Below are 19,067 nucleotides of genomic sequence, written 5' to 3'. Positions count from 1 at the left end.
TGAGACTCCAGCTCCACTAGTAGCAGAATTATTAATGGCTCATTTTAGCATTATTGAAAAACAGATTCTGGTTGGCTCAGGAAATTAATGTCTCCTGGATTTTGGAGTAATGTAGTCAACTAAATGACTATTAATGATTAGAATCACATTAGAAGTCAAAGTTTAGTAAGTGTCAACTCTCAGAATTCCATGTAGATATATTTACTTGAGAACAGATGGAAGAAGTGAATTTACATCACTCTCCCTGCTGCTGGTATGGCATGGTCCCTATCAAGAGGTATGAAGTATTCTCACACTGTGTCTTGGCAGGACTGTGAACATGTCACAAATTTCAAAAGGATATACAATCATTTTGTTGAAATGTTGCTGTTTAAAATGGCTCCCATGAAACCTCCAATATCTGTTTTAAAGAAAAAGAGTTACCTACTGGAAGATTTTCCTAGAAACACATCCGAGCAGCTCGAGTTAGGCAGTAAAGTGTGGTGGAGCACTCATCTATACTGCAGAGCAGCTGACTGATGATTCATCAGAGCTGTAAATTCACTGACTGAGACCCTCTGGCCAATATTTATGTGTCAGAATTGAGTTGTTCTTTTGACTAGGACTGGATATCTTGGAGTTCCTGTTTCTCCTTTGCTTTCATATCCTGATAAGCCTGCATTTTGCTTGTGTCCTTTAAATGAACATGATGGGTAGTGAGCATGTAAGAAGGCAAAGCAAGCTGCGAGTCCTATTAGATTTTCTGTGCTGTAAAAATGAAGAGGGTTATTCCAGATTAACACTCATTTTGCTGTCAGAGTTGAGCACAAACTCTGCTAGGTTGCTTCATGTTAACAGGGTGAAGAAAATTTAGTACATGGACATAATGAACTTGGAGAAGATGGCCCAAGTTACTGTTAAGAAAAGGTAAAAATGAAATCCAACAGGGTGCTATTTACCATTTCAAGAGATGTATGGCAAAACCAATACAATATTGTAAAGTAATTAGCCTCCAATTAAAATAAGTAAATTTATATTAAAAAATAATAATAAAATGCTGAAAAAAAAACCACAAGAGCAAAAGTTCAGAAACACGTTGTATGGTTATTTTAGAATCGTTGTGGAAAGAGCTTTTCTATTTATAGTTAAAAATCAACTCCCCAAAGGCTTCAAAGTGTGAACAATGTGGACTACATATTTAATATGAAAAAATAATGTAAAACTAAAGCATACCTTCTGCATTATTACATTTTTAGAGTGAAACTATATTTTTAATTTCATAGCTGCCATTATTTCAATTTATAACATATAAACATCCTTACTGTCATTCTTTATAGTTGATACGGTAACAATTATTTTCTATCTATTGTCTTGAAAAATAAATCTGTATTTCAAGTACCTTATATTTCATGGTCACTTCTCAATATTTGGGGGGCTTCAGATCAAGGTATAATTTGCCCCCTTCTGTTAAAAATTTGCTTGCAGTTTGAAAATTGGCTATTGAGGAATCAATTCAGTCAGTTCAGTTCAGTTGCTCAGTCATGTCCGACTTTTTGCAACCCCATGAATTGCAGCACGCCAGGCCTCCCTGTCCATCTCCAACTCCCAGAGTTCACTCAAACTCAGGTCCATCGAGTCAGTGATGCCATCCAGCCATCTCATCCTCAGTCGTCCCCTTCTCCTCCTGCCCCCAATCTCTCCCAGTGTCAGACTCTTCCAATGAGTCTACTCTTCGCATGAGGTGGCCAAAACACTGGAGTTTCAGCTTCAGCATCACTCCTTCCAAAGAACACCCAGGACTGATCTCCTTTAAGATGGACTGGTTGAATCTCCCTGCAGTCCAAGGGACTCTCAAGAGTCTTCTCCAACACCACAGTTCAAAAGCATCAGTTCTTCAGTGCTCAGCTTTCTTCACAGTCCAACTCTCACATCAGTTGTTTTCACTAAATAAAACAATATAAAATTATCAATTTGCAGGACTCCATAAGGAAACATAATAGTGTCCCAAAACAATAACATACATATTTGTTTATAAAAAACACATATAAGTGAATTTTCTTTTTTTTTCTTCAAGTTTTCATCACACCTTTTAGGGGGTAGTTGTAATGATATTGAGCTTTATAACCATAGAAACATTTTGAATCTAAAACTGCAAAATAGGAGGGTGGTTCCAAGATGATGGAGGAATAGGATGGAGAGACTACTTTCTCCCCCACAAATTCATCAAAAGGTCATTTGAATGCTGAGCAACTTCCACAAAACAACTTCTGGACACTGGCGGAGGACACCAGGCACCCAGAAAGGCAGCCCATTCTCTTCAAAAGGTGGTAGGACAAAATGTAACAGAGAGAAAGAGATGGGAGAGCTAGGGAAGGAGACCTGTCCTGGAGAGGGAGTCGTGAAGGAGAAGTTTCCAAACAGCAGGAAACCCTGTCTCACTGGCAGGTCTGTGGGGAGTTTTGGAATCTCAGAGAGCAACATAACTGGGAGGACAATAACAATGTGCAGAATATGTACCTAACCACTCTCTGAAGAAGTAGCCCAGATGCTCCCACAGGCCACCAGCAAGTGGGGGCTGGACAGAGAGGTACAAGCTAAATGCTTAGGGTAAGGACCAGGCCTGAATGCCCTGAGGACAATCTGAGGGAGCTAATGAGAGATAGCAACCCAAACTGTGGAGAGAAAAAAAGAGAACCTTCATGTGAAAGTTTCTAACCTAATGCAGCCTGGCTTGCTCACAGAACAAAGGATTGAGTGAACACCAAAAGAGAGCTAGCTGACTGTGTGCAGGCCCCTCTCCCTGTAGGAGGCAGAGAAGCAGGTGTGCAACAACCAGAGCAGGAAGGCAAGGGGCAGTCTCAGCCCCAGAGATGGCATCCTACACCAAACTGAGCAGGCTCCCAGTTGCTAACCATGTCTTCCTGGAATCCTGGACAGTTGACATCTGCCAAGAGGGTTGCAGCCTAAGATCAGCTCCCCAGAGGAGACACACAACACACCTGAGACGGTGCTCTTGCAGTGCACCAGGGAAACTGAGTGGCCCAGACCAAAGAGGTGATTAAGATTCATGGCCCATCTGGGACAGTGTGCTCACCAAGCACCAGTGTGTCTGAGCTGCTTGGACCAGGGAAGACACAAAACACATGCCAACTGAGTCTGTGCCCTTGTGGAGTACCTGAGAACCTGAACCTGAGCAGCTTAGATCCAGGAAGTGCACAAAATGCAGAGCCTACTTTGGAAGCACCCCTGCAGAGCAACCTGGAGCCTAAGCAGTGTAGACCCAGAAAGTACACACCACTGTGAGCTGGGGCAAACCCAGCGTCATAAAATGGGGCAAACCTATACACTGCAAAACACACACTGCAAACATTCCCCTACCACACACACCAGTGATGTTTGTTTGCAATGTCCCTCCCTTCCCATAACACAATGGAACAAGTGAGCCTAAATAAATGACTACCTTCTCCTTATTGTGTCAAGGCAGAAATCAGATACTAAAGATAAATCTGTATGCAGGCCAGGAAGCAACACTTAGAACTGGACATGGGACAACAGACTGGCTCCAAATAGGAAAAGGACCAAGTCAAGGCTGTATATTGTCACCCTGCTTATTTAACTTCTATGCAGAGTACATCATGAGAAACGCTGGACTGGAAGAAACACAAGCTGGAATCAAGATTGCTGGGAGAAATACCAATAACCTCAGAAATGCAGATGACCCCACCTTTATGGCAGAAAGTGAAGAGGAACTAAAAAGCCTCTTAATGAAAGTAAAAGAGGAGAGTGGAAAAGTTGACTTAAGGCTCAACATTCAGAAAACAAAGATCATGGCATCTCGTCCCATCACTTTATGGGAAATAGAGGGAGAAACAGTGGAAACAGTGTCAGACTTAATTTTGGGGGGCTCCAAAATCACTGCAGATGGTGATTGCAGCCATGAAATTAAAAGACGCTTACTCCTTGGAAGAAAAGTTATGACTAACCTAGATAGCATATTCAAAAGCAGAGACATTACTTTGCCGACTAAAGTCCATCTAGTCAAGGCTATGGTTTTTCCTGTGGTCATGTATGGATGTGAGAGTTGGACTGTGAAGAAGGCTGAGCGCTGAAGAATTGATGCGTTTGAACTGTGGTATTGGAGAAGACTCTTGAGAGTCCCTTGGACTGCAGGGAGATCCAACAAGTCCATTCTGAATATCAACCCTCGGATTTCTTTGGAGGGAATGATGCTAAAGCTGAAACTCCAGTACTTTGGCCACCTCATGTGAAGAGTTGACTCATTGGAAAAGACTCTGATGCTGGGAGGGATTGGGGGCAGGAGGAGAAGGGGACGACTGAGGATGAGATGGCTGGATGGCATCACGGACTCGATGGACGTGAGTCTGAGTGAACTCCAGGAGTTGGTGCTGGACAGGGAGGCCTGGCATGCTGGGATTCATGGGGTCGCAAAGAGTCGGACACACCTGAGCGACTGAACTGAACTGAACTGAACTGAACTGAACTGGAAGAGACTTGCAAACAGAGGAAGGCAAAATAAAAAAAGAAGAGGGAACCATTCTGGAAATGACAGGTAAAAACCTGTCACTTTTTATTTTTACCTGTCACCTGACAGATTAAAAACCAACATATAAAAGCAGTTAACATTGACTAAGCATTGGAAAGGGGATATAGAGCTTCAGCAGAAGTACAAGCTGGAACAAGGAACTATATGAAACGGAGCTGACCCCGCACTGCCCACAACAGCTTCAAATAAATTCTTAGATATATTTTTACTATTATTATTTTTAAATAAGTTCTTTATTACTCCTTTATTTTCATTTTTATAACCTACTATTACCTTTTAAAGCAAATTTCATATATATATTTTATAATTTTTGTGATTGGTTTTTTTGTTTAATATTGTATTTTTGAGAGTCTAACCTCTACTCTAGATTTTTAATCTTTGTTTTTTTTCTGTTTGTTATCCATTTAGTACCTTTAAGAATCTAATTTTCATTTAAAAAAAAAAGAAAAGAATCTAATTTTCAATATCCATTTTCACATCAGGGTGTTATTACTGGCTTGAATGCTCTCTCCCCTTCTGACTCTCCCTTTCTCCCCTAGGTCACCTTTATCTCCTCCCTCCCCTTTCTCTTCTCTACTTAAATCTGTGAATCTCTCTGGGTGTTCCAGACTGTGGAGAGCACATGGGGAATTGATTACTGGCTAGCTTGCTCTCTCCCTCTTTGACTCCCCCTCTTCTCCTGGTCACCTGTATCTCCCTCCTCCATCTTCTCTTCTCCATGTAACTCTGTGAACTTCTTTAGGAATCCCTCATTGTGAAGAATCTTTCACCATTTTATCATCTGTGCTGTATGGATGGAGAAGTCTTGAGGCTACTGCAAGAATATGAGTGAAAGCCAGAGGTAGAAGACTTAACTCCAAAACTCGAGAGCTTCAGAAAAGTCCTGACTTCAGGGAGCATTAATAGACAAGAGTTCATCCCAAAGCCTCCATACCTACACTGAAACCAAGCTCTACCCATGAGCCAAGAGGCTCAAGAGCAAGACATACCATGCTAATTCTCCAGCAATGCGTGAACACAGCATCGAACATTAAAATACATGCTGTCCAAAGCCAAGCCAAATCCATAAACACCCCAAAACATTGCCCTCCAGAGAGAACAGATCCAGCTCCACCCACCAGAACACAGACACAAGGTCCTGTAACCAAAAAATCATGACAAGTCAGTAGACCAAAGCCACCCACAGGGAGCAGTCTTCACAATAAAGAGGAACCACAAAGTTCAAGCCTACAGAAAGAGCACCCTTAACACAGCAATATAAACCAGATGAAAAGGCAGAGAAATATTCAGCAGGTAAAGGAATATGATAAATGCCCACCAAACCAAACAAAAGAGAAGGAGACAGGGAGTCTACCTGAAAAAATTCAGAATAATGACACTAAAAAATGATTCAAAATCTTGAAACAAAATGGAGTTACAGATAAATAGACTAGAGACAAAGACTGAGAAGATGCAAGACATGTTTATCAAGGATATAGAAGAAATTTTAAAAAGAGTCCATCAATCATGAATAATGCAATAACTGAGATCAAAAGCACTCTGGAGGGAACCAACAGTAGAATAACTGAGGCAGAAGATAGGATAAGTGAGGTGGAAGATAGAATGATGGAAATAAAGCAGAGAGGAAAAAAGAAAAAATTAAATAAGGACAACCTCTGGGACAATGTTAAACACCCCAACATTTGAATCATATGAATCCCAGAAGGAGAAGACAAATAGAAAGGCCATGAGAAAATACTTAAGGAGATAATAGTTGAAAACTTCCCTAAAAGGGAGAAGGAAATGGCCACCCAAGTCTAAAAACCCAGAGAGTCCCAAAAGGAAAAACCCAAGGTGAAATACCCCAACACAGATCAATCAAATTAATGAACATCAAATGTGAAGAGAAAATGTTAAAAACAGGAAGGGAAAAGCAATAAATAACACCGAAGGGGATCCTCATGAGGATAACAGCTGGTCTTTCAATAGAAACTTTTCAGGCCAGAAGGAATGGCAGGACATACTTAAAGTGATGAAAGAGAAAAACCTACAACCCAGATTACTGTACCCAGCAAGGATCTCATTCAAATATGAAAGAGAAACCAAAAGCTTTACAGAAAAGCAAACGCTGAGAGAATTCAGAACCATCTAACCAGCTCTTCAACAAATGCTAAAGGATCTTTTCTAGACAAAAAAACACAAAAAACTTGAACCCAAAACAATAAGGTAAATGGCAATGGGATCATGCTTATCATTAATTATCTTAAATATAAATGGTTTGAATGCCCCAACCAAAAGACAAAGACTGGTTGAATGGATTAAAAAACAAGACTCCTATATATGATGTCTACAAGTGACCCACCTCAAAACAAGGGGCACATATGAACTGAAAGTGAAGGGCTGGAAAAAGAGATTTCATGCCAATGGAAACCAAAAGAAAGCAGGAGTAGCAATACTCATATCCTATAGTTTGAAATAAAGGCAGTGAAAAGAGACAAAGAAGGACACTATATAATGATCAAAGGATCAATCCAAGAAGAAGATATAACAATGATAAATGTATATGCACCCAACATAGGAGCATCTCTATATGTAAGGCAATGTTAGCAAGTATGGAAAGGAAAATTAACAGTGACACTATAATAGTGGGAGACTTTAATATCCCACTCACAGCATCGATAGATCAATCAAACAGAAAATTAGCAAGGAAACACAAACTGTAAATGATACAATGGATCAGTTAGAGCCAATTGCTATCTATAGGATATTTCATTGCAAAACAATGAATTTCACCTTTTTCTCAAGTGCACACGAAACATTCTCCAGGATAGATCACATCCTGGGCCATAAATCTAGCCTTGCTAAATTAAAAAAAGAAAATCATTTCAACCAACTTTTCTGATCACAGTGCAGTAAGATTAGATGTCAATTACAGGGGGAAAAACTATTAAAAATACAAACATATTCACACTAAACAACACACTTCTGAAAAACCACACATCACAGAAGAAATCATGAAAGAAATCAAAATATGCATGGACACAAATGAAAATAAAACACAACAACCCAAAACCTGTGGTAATCAGTAAAAGCAGTGCTAAGGGAAAGGTTCATACCAATACAAGCTTACCTCAAGAAACAAGAGAAAAATCAAATAAATAACCTAACTTCACACCTAAAGCAACTAGAAAAAGAAGAAATTAGGAACACCAAAGTTAGGAGAAGGGAAGAAATCATAAAAATTACGGCAGAAATAAATGGAAAAAGAAACAAAGGAGACTATTGCAAAAAATCAACAAAACTAAAGGCTAGTTCTCTCTGAAGATAAATCAAATACACAAATATTAGCCAGACTCCAAGAAAAAAAGGAAGAAGAGTCAAATCAACAAAATTAGAAATGAGAATTGAGAAATCAGAACAGACAACACAAAAATACAAAGGATCATAAGAGACTAATATTAGCAACTATATGACAATAAAATGGACAATTCTTAGAAAAGTATAACCTTCCAAAACTGAGCCATAAAGCAATAGAAAATCTTAACGGATGCATCACAAGCATGGAAATCAAAAGTATAATTAAAAAAATCTTCCAACTAACAAAGCCCAGGACAAGAGGGTGTCACAGATGAATTCTACAAAACTTTATACAGAAGAGCTAACACCTATCCTACTCAAACAGTTCCAGGAAATTGCAGAGAAAGGTAAACTGCCAAACTCATTCTATGAGGCCACCATCACCCTAATACCAAAACCAGAGACAAAGATGCCACACAAAAAAGAATCCTACAGGCCAATGTCACTGATGAATATAGATGCAAAAATCATCAACAAAATTCTAGCAAACATAATCCAACAACATATTAAAAACATCATACATCATGACCAAGTGAGCTTTATCCTGGGTATGCAAGGATTCTTCAATAGTCACAAATCAATCAATGTGATATATGACATTAACAAATTGAAAGATAAAACCATATGATTATCTCTCATATAGATGCAGAGAAAGCCTTTGACAAAATCCAATATCTATTTATGATGAAAACCCTCCAGAAAGCATGCATAGGAAGAACATACCTCTACATAATAAAAGCCATAATGATAAACCCACAGCAAACATTCTCCTCAATGGTGAAAAATTGAAAGCATTTTCCTTAAAGTCAGGGACAAGACAAGGGTGCCCACTCTCATCACTACTCTTCAACATAGTTTTGGGAGTTTTGGCCACAGCTATCAGAGAAGAAAAAGACATAAAAGCAATCCAGATTGGAAAATAAGAAGTAAAACTCTCACTGTTTGCAGAAAACATGATATTCTACAGAGAAAACCCTAAAGACACCATCAGAAAATTACTAGAGCTAACCAATGAATATAATGAAGCTGCAGGATATAAAATTAACACACAGAAATCCCTTGCATTCCATACAGTAACAATGAGAAAACAGAAAGAGAAATTAAGGAAACAATTACATTCACCATTGCAATGAATATGATAAAATGCTTAAGAATTATCTACCTAAAGAAACAAAAGACCTATATATAGAAAACTATAAAACACTGAAGAAATCAGAGAGGACACAAATAGATGGAGAAATATATCGTGTTCATGGAGTGGAAGAATCAATATAGTGAAAATAAGTATACAACACTAAGAAATCTATAGATTCAATGCAATCCCTATCAAGCTACCAACAGTATTTTTCACAGAATTAGAACAAATAATTTCAAAATTTGTATGCAAATACAAAAAACTTCGAATAGGCAAAGCAATCTTGAGGAAGAAGAATGGAACTGGAGGAATCAACCTGCCTGACTTCAGTCTCTACTACAAAGCCACAGTCATCAAGACAGTATGGTACTGGCACAAAGAAAGAAATATAGATCAATGGAACAAAATAGACAGCCCAGAGATAAATCCACATACCTATGGACACCTTATCTTTGACAATGGAGGCAAGAATATACAATGGAGAAAAGACAATGTCTTGAACAAGTGATGCTGGGTAAACTGGTCAACCACTTGTAAAAGGATGAAACTAAAACACTTTCTAACACCAACAACAAGAATAAACTCAACTGGATTAAAGATCTAAACGTAAGACCAGAAACTAAAAACTCCTAGAGGAAAACATAGGCAAAACACTCTCCAACGCAAACCACAGCAGGATCCTCTATGACCTACCTTCCAGAATATTGGAAATAAAAGCAAAAATAAACTAATGGGGCCTAATTAAACTTAAAAGCTTACCCAAAACAAAGGAAACTATAAGCAAGGTGAAAAGACAGCCTTCAGAATGGATGAAAATAATAGCAACTGAAGCAACGGACAAAGAATTAATCTCAAAAACATACAAGCAACTCCTGCAGCTCAATTCCAGAAAAATAAAAGACCCAATCAGAAAGAGGGCCAAAGAACTAGACAGACGTTTCTCCAAAGAAGACATACAGATGGCTAACAAACACATGAAAAGATGCTCAACATCACTCATTATCAGAGAAATGCAAATCAAAACCACAATGAGGTACCATCTCATGCCAGTCAGAATGGCTGCTATCCAAAAGTCTACAAGCAGTAAATGCTGGAGAGGGTGTGGAGAAAAGGGAACCCTCTTACACTGTTGGTGGGAATGCAAACTAGTACAGCCACTATGGAGAAGAGTGTGGAGATTCCTTTAAAAATTGGAAATAGAACTGCCATATGACCCAGCAGTCCCACTGCTGGGCATACACACGAGGAAACCAGAACTGAAAAAGACACATGTGCCCCAATGTTCACTGTAGTGCTGTTTCTAATAGCCAGAACATGGAAGCAAACTAGATGTCCATCAGCAGATGAATGGACAAGGAAGCTGTGGTACATATACACAATAGAATATTACTCAGCCATTTAAAAGAATACATTTGTATCAGTTCTAATGAGGTGGATGAAACTGGAGCCTATTATACAGAGTGAAATAAGCCAGAAAGAAAAACACCAATACAGTATACTAATGCATATACATGGAATTTAGAAAGAAGGTAACAATAACCCTGTATGCAAGACAGCAAAACAGACAAACATGTATAGAACAGTCTTGGACTCTGTGGGAGAGGGCGAGGGTGGGATGATATAGGAGAATGTCATTGAAACATGTATATTATCATATGTGAAACAGATCGCCAGTCCAGGTTCGATGCATGATACACAGTGCTCAGGCTGGTGCACTGGGATAACCCAGAGGGATGGGATGGGAAGGGAGGTGAGAGGAAGGTTCAGGATGGGGAACACATGTACACCCATGGTGGATTCATGTCAATGTATGGAAAAACCAATATAACATTGTAAAGTAAAAAAAAAAAAATTGTGAATTACTCTCCTTATGTCTGTAACTTATACTCAATTATACTTCAATAAAAATTGGTTCTCTTTCCTCCCTTAGTAAACAATAACCTAAATAATAATGAAAATGTCACAAAAAATATTTATGTGTTCTTGGCTCAACATATCCTCAAAACTGATTCACCGCTGCCATGCAAAGTCCCCATCAAAAGAGTTTTCCAGACTCCTAGACAGCCAGATAAGAAAATCTATTGGAATATAAGAGATTATAACATTGTGTTAATTTCTGCTGTGAACAATGTAAATCAGCTGATGTATACCTATATCCTCTCCCTCCCACACTCTTTAGGTAACCACCAAAAATAAGTAAATTGGTGTTAGGGAAAAAGTTCGGTTAAGTTCAGTTCAGTTCATTTGCTCAGTCATGTCTGACTCTTTTTGACCCCATGCCAGGCAGCATGCCAGGCCTCCCTGTCCATCACCAACTCCCACAGTTTTAGTCAAACTCATGTCCACTGAGTCAGTGATGCCATCCAACCATCTCATCTTCTGTCATTTCCCTCTCCCTCAACTTCAATCTTTCCCAGCATCAGGGTCTTTTCAAATGAATCTCTGAAAAGTTCATCTTTCAGTGACCTATCTTTTTGCCATTTTCATTCCATTCATAGGATTCTCAAGGCAAGAATACTGCAGTACTTTGGCCACAACACACAGATGTGGATGTGACTGGTGACAGAAGCAAGGTTCAATGCTGTAAAGAGAAACATTGCATAGGAACCTGGAATGTTAGGTCCAGGCAAATTGGAAGAGATCAAACAAGAGATGGCAAGAGTGAATGCCAACATTTTAGGATTCAGCAAACTAAGATTGACTGGAATGAGTGAATTTAACTCAGGTGACCATTGTATCTACTATTGTGGGCAAGAATCCCTTAGAAGAAATGGAGTAGCCATCACAGTCAACAAAAGAGTCCGAAATGCAGTACTTGGATGAAGTCTCAAAAATGACAGAATGATCTTTGTTCATTTCCAAGGCAAACCATTCAATACCACCATTTTCAAAGTCTATGCCTTGACCAGTAATGCTGAAGAAGCTGAAGCTGAACGGTCTATGAAGACCTACAAGACCTTCTAGAATTAACACCCCCAAAAGATGTCCTTTTCTAAAAGATGTCCTTTTCATTATAGGGGACTGGAATGGAAAAGTAGGAAGTCAAGAAACACCTGGAGTAACAGGCAAGTTTGGCATTGGGGAGTACAGAATGAAGCAGGGCAAAGGCTAAAAGAGTTCTGCCAAGAGAACGCACTCATCATAGCAAACACCCTATTCCAACAACACACGAGAAGATTCTACACATGGACAGCACCAGATAGTCAACACAGAAATCAGATCGATTATATTCTTTGCAGCCAAAGATGAAGAAGCTCTATACAGTCAGCAAAAACAAGACGGAGCTGACTATGGCTCAGATCATGAACTCCTCATTGCCAAATTCAGACTTAAATTGAAGAAAGTAGGGAAAACCACTAGACCATTCAGGAAAAATGTAGGCTACTCTAAAAAGGTTATATTGAAAATGATAGTTACTAACTGGTATTGATTTAAACAGAAGAACTTTTAAGTAAACAACTACATACACTGTCATGGATTTCAATTTCTTTTAACCAAAACATATGCACAAAAGGCCAATTTCTTTGGGAAATAATTCTTAAACCTGAAAGGTACGACTGCTTGCAATCCTTCAGAAAATACAGATTTCTTTTCCTAGTCCTAGGAATTCTGATTCAGATAGCATGAGATGTGGTTTGGGAGTGAGTAGTTTTCTTAAAGCCAGATTTAAGATAAAACATGAACATAATCTATGACCTTAAAGACTACTGAAATAGTAAGTGCATAAATACCTTAGAACACAACCTGAGAAATACCATTAAAAAGTTATACATGGGCTTCCCAGATTGCTCAGTGGTAAAGAGTCCTCCCCGTAATGCAGGAGACACAGGTTCAATTTCTGCTCTGGAAGAATCCCACGTTCCACAGAGCAGCTAAGCCCATACACCACAACTATTGAACCTGTGCTTTAGAACCCAGGAACTACAACTACTGAGCCCATATGCTGTGCACCCTAGATCCCCTGTTCTACAACAACAGAAGCCACCACAATGAGAAGCCTGCATACCACAACTAGATAATAGCCTCTGCTCACAGCAACTAGAGAAAGCCCATGCAGCAAAGAAAACCCAGTACAGCAAAAAATAAAGAACCAACTCTTAAGGAAAAAAAAATTATACAAAAAAATCTGCAAAGGATTTCAAGGATAAACCTAGAATACTGCTTGTATTTTAGATAAGATTAGTTCTCACCACTGAAATAAATAATTTCATCATTTACTATGTAAATACAAAATAACACATTAAAAAGAATCATGAAATTCTTACCTAAATTGGCATACATGACAAACAGATTGAAATATTGCTGTAAATGACGACCATGTTCAGACACTTCCCTTCTCAGGCGATTTAACACTGCTCTTAGTAGATGATCACTCAAACTTAAATTGTCACATGCCTGTGAAGCATAATTTACTGTTTTATCAGCAACAAGATACACAACGGTATACTTCTATTTGCATTAAAAGAGTATGTTCACAGAAGTATCACATACAAACTTATTAAATACATTTGCTTTTTTAGAGAGGAAGAGCTGGAGAGATTTCGTATCAGATGTTTTATATGTTGTTTTAAGTGTTAGAGAATAATAAAATAAAAACCATGTGTAGCTTTATGCTAAAAATGTAGTCAACAAAAAACTCAGCCTTTTTAAAATTAACATTACATGAAAACTTAGTACAGAGCCTCAAATAACTGAATAAAAGAAATGTTCCTTATATTTTAAACTGCCCAATAGCCATACCTTACTGGGAAACAATTTTAATAAACCCAATAATGTGTATGAACCTTCATATACAGTACATATCACAAACAATGCATGTTTATTAATTTCAACTGGAAGAAAATATAATTTACACTTAAGTATTTCATAATTAAAGCAAACCTTTCAATTACCTGACTAGAAGGTCCTAGAGATGTGAAAGATGAAGGACAAGGCCCATCTTGCAAAGAAAAATGTGCAACAAATACTATAAGTTTTGCAAATACACCCCTTACTTCAGCACTAGGGCACTCCAGAAGGTATTCAGAGAAACGATTTGAAACACTGAAAAGCACATTATGAGCAAACCAAAAACGTACGTTCTTGCTGTGACGGAGTAGAATGCACAATGCATCATACCTGAAAAAGGAAAATAAATGAATTTTCAACATGGGGCCCATTCTGATCACTACAATAAACAGCTTTCTATGAACCAAATAAAGAGGAAAGATCTCTATAATTAATAATCTTAGGGGTTTGGGGGGCTGGGGAGAGAGAGGGGGGCACGCCATGCAGCTTATGGGACTTTAGTTCCCTGACTAGACACTGAATCCTGGCACTTCGCAATGCAAACACAGAGTCCTAATCACTGGACTCTCCAGGAATACACAGTCACAGTAGGTTTTAATACAAATACCAGCCCTCTGACTTTTCTACTCCCACAGTCACAAAATGAATTTAATGAGAACTGTGTATGCAGGGGAATACAAATCTATTTGATAATCTCTTTTTGACCTAGTGATATCTCCTTAACATTTTCTAATCTGAGATGCTATGAACAGTTATCATCTCAAGGTATTATAGTGTCTTCCATACCTTTATAAATATAAACAATCATTTAAAACTCCTCTATTTATTTTATTTATTTATTTTCCAGCATTTTATTTTATTTTATTTTATTAATTTTAAAATCTTTAATTCTTACATGCGTTCCCAAACATGAACCCCCCTCCCACCTTCCTCCCCATAACATCTCTCTGGGTCATCCCCATGCACCAGCCCCAAGCATGCTGTATCCTGCATCAGACATAGACTGGCGATTCGATTCTTACATGATAGTATACATGTTTCAATGCCATTCTCCCAAATCATCCCACCCTCTCCCTCTCCCTCTGAGTCCAAAATTCCGTTATACGCATCTGTGTCTTTTTTGCTGTCTTGCATACAGGGTCGTCATTGCCATCGTTCTAAATTCCATATATAGGTGTTAGTATACTGTATTGGTGTTTTTCTTTCTGGCTTACTTCACTCTAATCGGCTCCAGTTTCATCCATCTCATCAGAACTGATTCAAATGAATTCAAATGAATTCTTTTTAACAGTTGAGTAATACTCCATTGTGTATATGTACCACAGCTTTCTTATCCATTCATCTGCTGATGGACATCTAGGTTGTTTCCATGTCCTGGCTATTATAAACAGTGCTGTGATGAACATTGGGGTACATGTGTCTCTTTCAATTCTGGTTTCCTCGGTGTGTATGCCCAGCAGTGGGATTGCTGGGTCATAAGGTAGTTCTATTTGCAATTTTTTAAGGAATCTCCGCACTGTTCTCCATAGTGGCTGTACTAGTTTGCATTCCCACCAACAGTGTAGGAGGGTTCCCTTTTCTCCACACCCTCTCCAGCATTTATTGCTTGCAGATTTTTGGATCATAGCCATTATGACTGGTGTGAAGTGGTACCTCATTGTGGTTTTGATTTGCATTTCTCTAATAATGAGTGACGTTGAGCAGCTTTTCATGTGTTTGTTAGCCATCCTTATGTCTTCTTTGGAGAAATGTCTATTTAGTTCTTTGGCCCATTTTTTGATTGGGTCGTGTATTTTTCTGGAATTGAGCTGCATAAGTTGCTTGTGTATTTTTGAGATTAGTTGTTTGTCAGTTGCTTCATTTGCTATTATTTTCTCCCATTCAGAAGGCTGTCTTTTCACCTTGCTTATATTTTCCTTTGTTGTGCAGAAGCTTTTAATTGTAATTAGATCCCATTTGTTTATTTTTGTTTTTATTTCCAGAATTCTGGGTGGTGGATCATAGAGGATCCTGCTGTGATTTATGTCTGAGAGTGAAAAACTCCTCTATCTTTTTAAACATAAGCCAGAATCCATATATCAAAGACTTAACAAGCATTTTAAATACATAGTTTCTCACAACACTGCTACCAAGACTTTTATCTTATATTTAAAACTTGAAATCACTCCCATAGTCAGGAGAAAATAAAGCAATCTAATCAGAAAATAAAGCAATCTTATCATATACTTTACAAATTGTAAGTACAAAATAAATGAAATGAAAGCTATGTACCAATCACTGGCAGGGCCACGGACTATTTTCTTTGTGTGAAATCCAGTGGTAAAAAGGAACCTAGCTGCAAGCTGAATGCTAATCATAGTAATTTCTTCAGCTTCAGGCAATAAGTGATCTTGTCCTTCAATAAAAAGCACATTAACAATCAAACACAATCTTTGCCTGCTGCTGCTGCTGCTAAGTCGCTCAGTCGTGTCCAACTCTGTGTGATCCCATAGACGGCAGCCCATCAGGGTCCCCAGTCCCTGAGATTCTCCAGGCAAGAACTTCTCCAATGCATGAAAGTGAAAAGTGAAAGTGAAGTTGCTGGAGTACTGGAGTGGGGTGCCATTGCCTTCTCTGAATCTTTGCTTAAAAGTGCTTAAATAAATGCTCTTTTTTTTTTTTTTTTTTTTTTGTAGCTAAAAGTAATCTTCAGCACTTATCTCGGCACTTAACCAATCTACGTTTCAAACTAATGCTTAGTCAAAACTCTCCTAAGTTCAAGTTTTTCTGTCTCCAAATACTGACTGCCACTATTAAAAAGTATGGGTAACTTAATTAACTGGCACTGAATATGCTGATGCATTTAAACTGAAATGAGTGTAAATAATTTTATGAAAAAAACTTACCTGGAGCAGGGCTTAAGTAAATACCATTTACATGTAAGCAAATTTTTCACAAACTGAAAATATTCTAAACTGTACTGCATTCGGTTATGCATGAATTGCACATTTTGTTTTTGCACACTTCTCTCAATGGCTGGTGACATAATCTGATGGGGTGTTGTGATAGTTAGCTCTGATATGTATCTTATCATTTCATCTTCTTGGTCTATTGTGTCCATTCGTTCATAAAGCAGTATATAAGCATTCCACCATCTTTCCTGCCTTCTGTATGACATGCGTTTCATCATATGATCAAATACGTCTCCCATGTACTCTCCACAAAAACACTGATTTTTCATTTCTTCATCATCATCCATTTTACACTCTGTTACATCTCCATCATCAAATTTATACCAGCTATTTCTCTCACCATCTTTGCCATTCCTCTGAATGAAAAGAAAGTGAAAGTGAAGTAGCTCAGTTGTGTCCAACTCTTTGTGACCCCCATGGACTGTAGCCTACCAGGCTCCTCCATCCATGGGATTTTCCGGGCAAGAACACTGGAGTGGATTGCCATTTCCTTCTCCAGGTGATCTTCCCAACCCAGGGACTGAACCCAGGCCTCCAACAACGTAGGCAGACGATTTACCATATGAGCCACCAGGGAAGATACTTAGGAATAAATCTATCTAAAGAAACAAAAGACCTTTATATAGAAAACTATAAAACACTGATGAAAGAAATCAAAGATGACACAAATAGATGGAGAAATATACCATGTTAATGGATTGAAAGAATCAATATAATGAAAATGACTGTACTACCCAAAGCATTCTATACATTCAATGCAATCCCTATCAAGCTATCAATGGGTTTTCAGAGAACTAGGACAAATAATTTCACAATTTGTATGGAAATGCAAAAAATCTCAAATACCCAAAGCAATCTTGGGAAAGAAGAATGAACTGGAGGAATCAACCTGCCTGACTTCAGGCTCTACTGCAAAGCCACAGTCATCCAGACAGTATGGTACTGGCACAAAGACAGAAATATAGATCAATGGAACAAAATAGGAAGCCTAGAGATAAATCCATGCACCTATGGATGCCTTATCTTCGACAAGGGAGGCAAGAATACAATGAAAAAGACAATCTCTTTAACAAGTGGTGCCGGGAAAATGGGTCAACTACCTGTAAATTAAAGGAAATTAGAACACTTTGTAATACCATACACAAAAATAAACTCAAAATGGATTAAAGATCTAAATATAAGACCAGAAACTAGAAAACTCCTAGAGGAAAGCATAGCAAAACACTCTCTGACATAAATCACAGCAGGATTCTCTATGACCCACCTCACAGAGTAATGGAAATAAAAGCAAAAATAAACAAATGGGACCTAATTAAACTTAAAAGCTTTTGCACAATAAAGGAAACTATAACAATGTGAAAAGAATGTTCAAAATGGGAGAAAGTAGCAAACAAAGCAACTGACAAAGAATTCATCTCCAAATATACAAGCAGTCCATGCAGCTCAATACCAGGAAAATAAATGACCCAATCAAGTAATGGGTCAAAGAACTAAACAGAGATTTCTCCAAGGTGGACATACAGATGGTTACCAAATATATGAGAAGATGCTAAACATCATTCATCAGAGAAATGCAAATCAAAACCACAATGAAGTACCATCTCATGCTGGTCAGAATGGCTGCTATCAAAATGTCTACAAACAATGCTGGGGAGGGTGTGGAGAAAAGGGAACCTTCTTACACTGCTGGTGGGAATGCAACCTATTATAGCTGCTATGGAGAACAGTGTGGAGATTCTGTAAAAAACTGGAACTAGAACTGCCATATGACTCCCCAATCCCACTGCTGGGCATACACACCAAGGAAACCAGAATTGAAAGAAACATGCGTACCCCAATGTTCATCATGGCACTGTTTACAATAGCTAGGATTGGAAGCAACCTAGATGTCCATTGGCAGATGAATGGGTAAGAATGCTGTGGTACCTATACACAATGGAATCAATGACCCTATATGTGAGATTAAAAAAGAGACACCGATATAAATAACAGACTTTTGGACTCTGTGAGAGAAGGCAAGGTTGGGATGATTTAACAGAATAGCATTGAAACAAGTATATTACCACATGTGAAATAGATGACCAGTCCAAGTTCAATGCATGAAAGAGGGCACTCAAATGCAGTGCACTGCTATAACCCTGAGGGATGGGATGGGAGGGAGGTAGGAGGGGGATTCAGGATGGGGAACACATGTATAGCCATGGCTGATTCATGTCAATGCATGGAAAAAAACAATGTAAATTAATTAGCCTCCAATTAAAATGTAAATAATTTTTTTAAAGCCTGTGAAATAGTTTCCAGAAATGTTCTGTAA

General features: G+C 38.4%; 1 protein-coding gene and 1 pseudogene across 1 annotated transcript; both read right to left on the bottom strand.

Moving 5' to 3' along the window:
• Positions 1–568: 568 nt before the first annotated feature.
• Positions 569–19,067, bottom strand: part of LOC132658881 (neuronal membrane glycoprotein M6-b-like) — a 39,375-nt pseudogene continuing 20,876 nt past the window's right edge.
• Positions 11,025–17,111, bottom strand: LOC132659048 (probable ubiquitin carboxyl-terminal hydrolase FAF-X). Its single transcript, XM_060408545.1, has 5 exons — positions 16,688–17,111; positions 16,074–16,197; positions 13,907–14,132; positions 13,280–13,409; positions 11,025–11,092 (listed from the first exon to the last, which is right to left on the bottom strand). The coding sequence occupies exons 2-5, from the start codon at positions 16,157–16,159 to the stop codon at positions 11,025–11,027; spliced, it is 510 nt and encodes a 169-aa protein (XP_060264528.1). The 5' UTR covers positions 16,160–16,197; positions 16,688–17,111.

The sequence above is a fragment of the Ovis aries genome, chromosome Y (assembly GCF_016772045.2).
Source record: "Ovis aries strain OAR_USU_Benz2616 breed Rambouillet chromosome Y, ARS-UI_Ramb_v3.0, whole genome shotgun sequence".
NCBI classification, from domain to species: domain Eukaryota; kingdom Metazoa; phylum Chordata; class Mammalia; order Artiodactyla; family Bovidae; genus Ovis; species Ovis aries.
This window is presented reverse-complemented; position numbering and strand designations above follow the sequence as displayed.

Excerpts from the sequence above, each read along its gene's own strand:
- LOC132659048 (XM_060408545.1), bottom strand. The coding sequence starts at position 16,159 with ATGATTAGCATTCAGCTTGCAGCTAGGTTCCTTTTTACCACTGGATTT. Across the intron at positions 14,133-16,073 it reads CGTGGCCCTGCCAGTGATTG|GTATGATGCATTGTGCATTC; the intron begins GTACATAGCTTT and ends TTCCTTTTTCAG. Across the intron at positions 13,410-13,906 it reads CTCTAGGACCTTCTAGTCAG|GCATGTGACAATTTAAGTTT; the intron begins GTAATTGAAAGG and ends TATGCTTCACAG.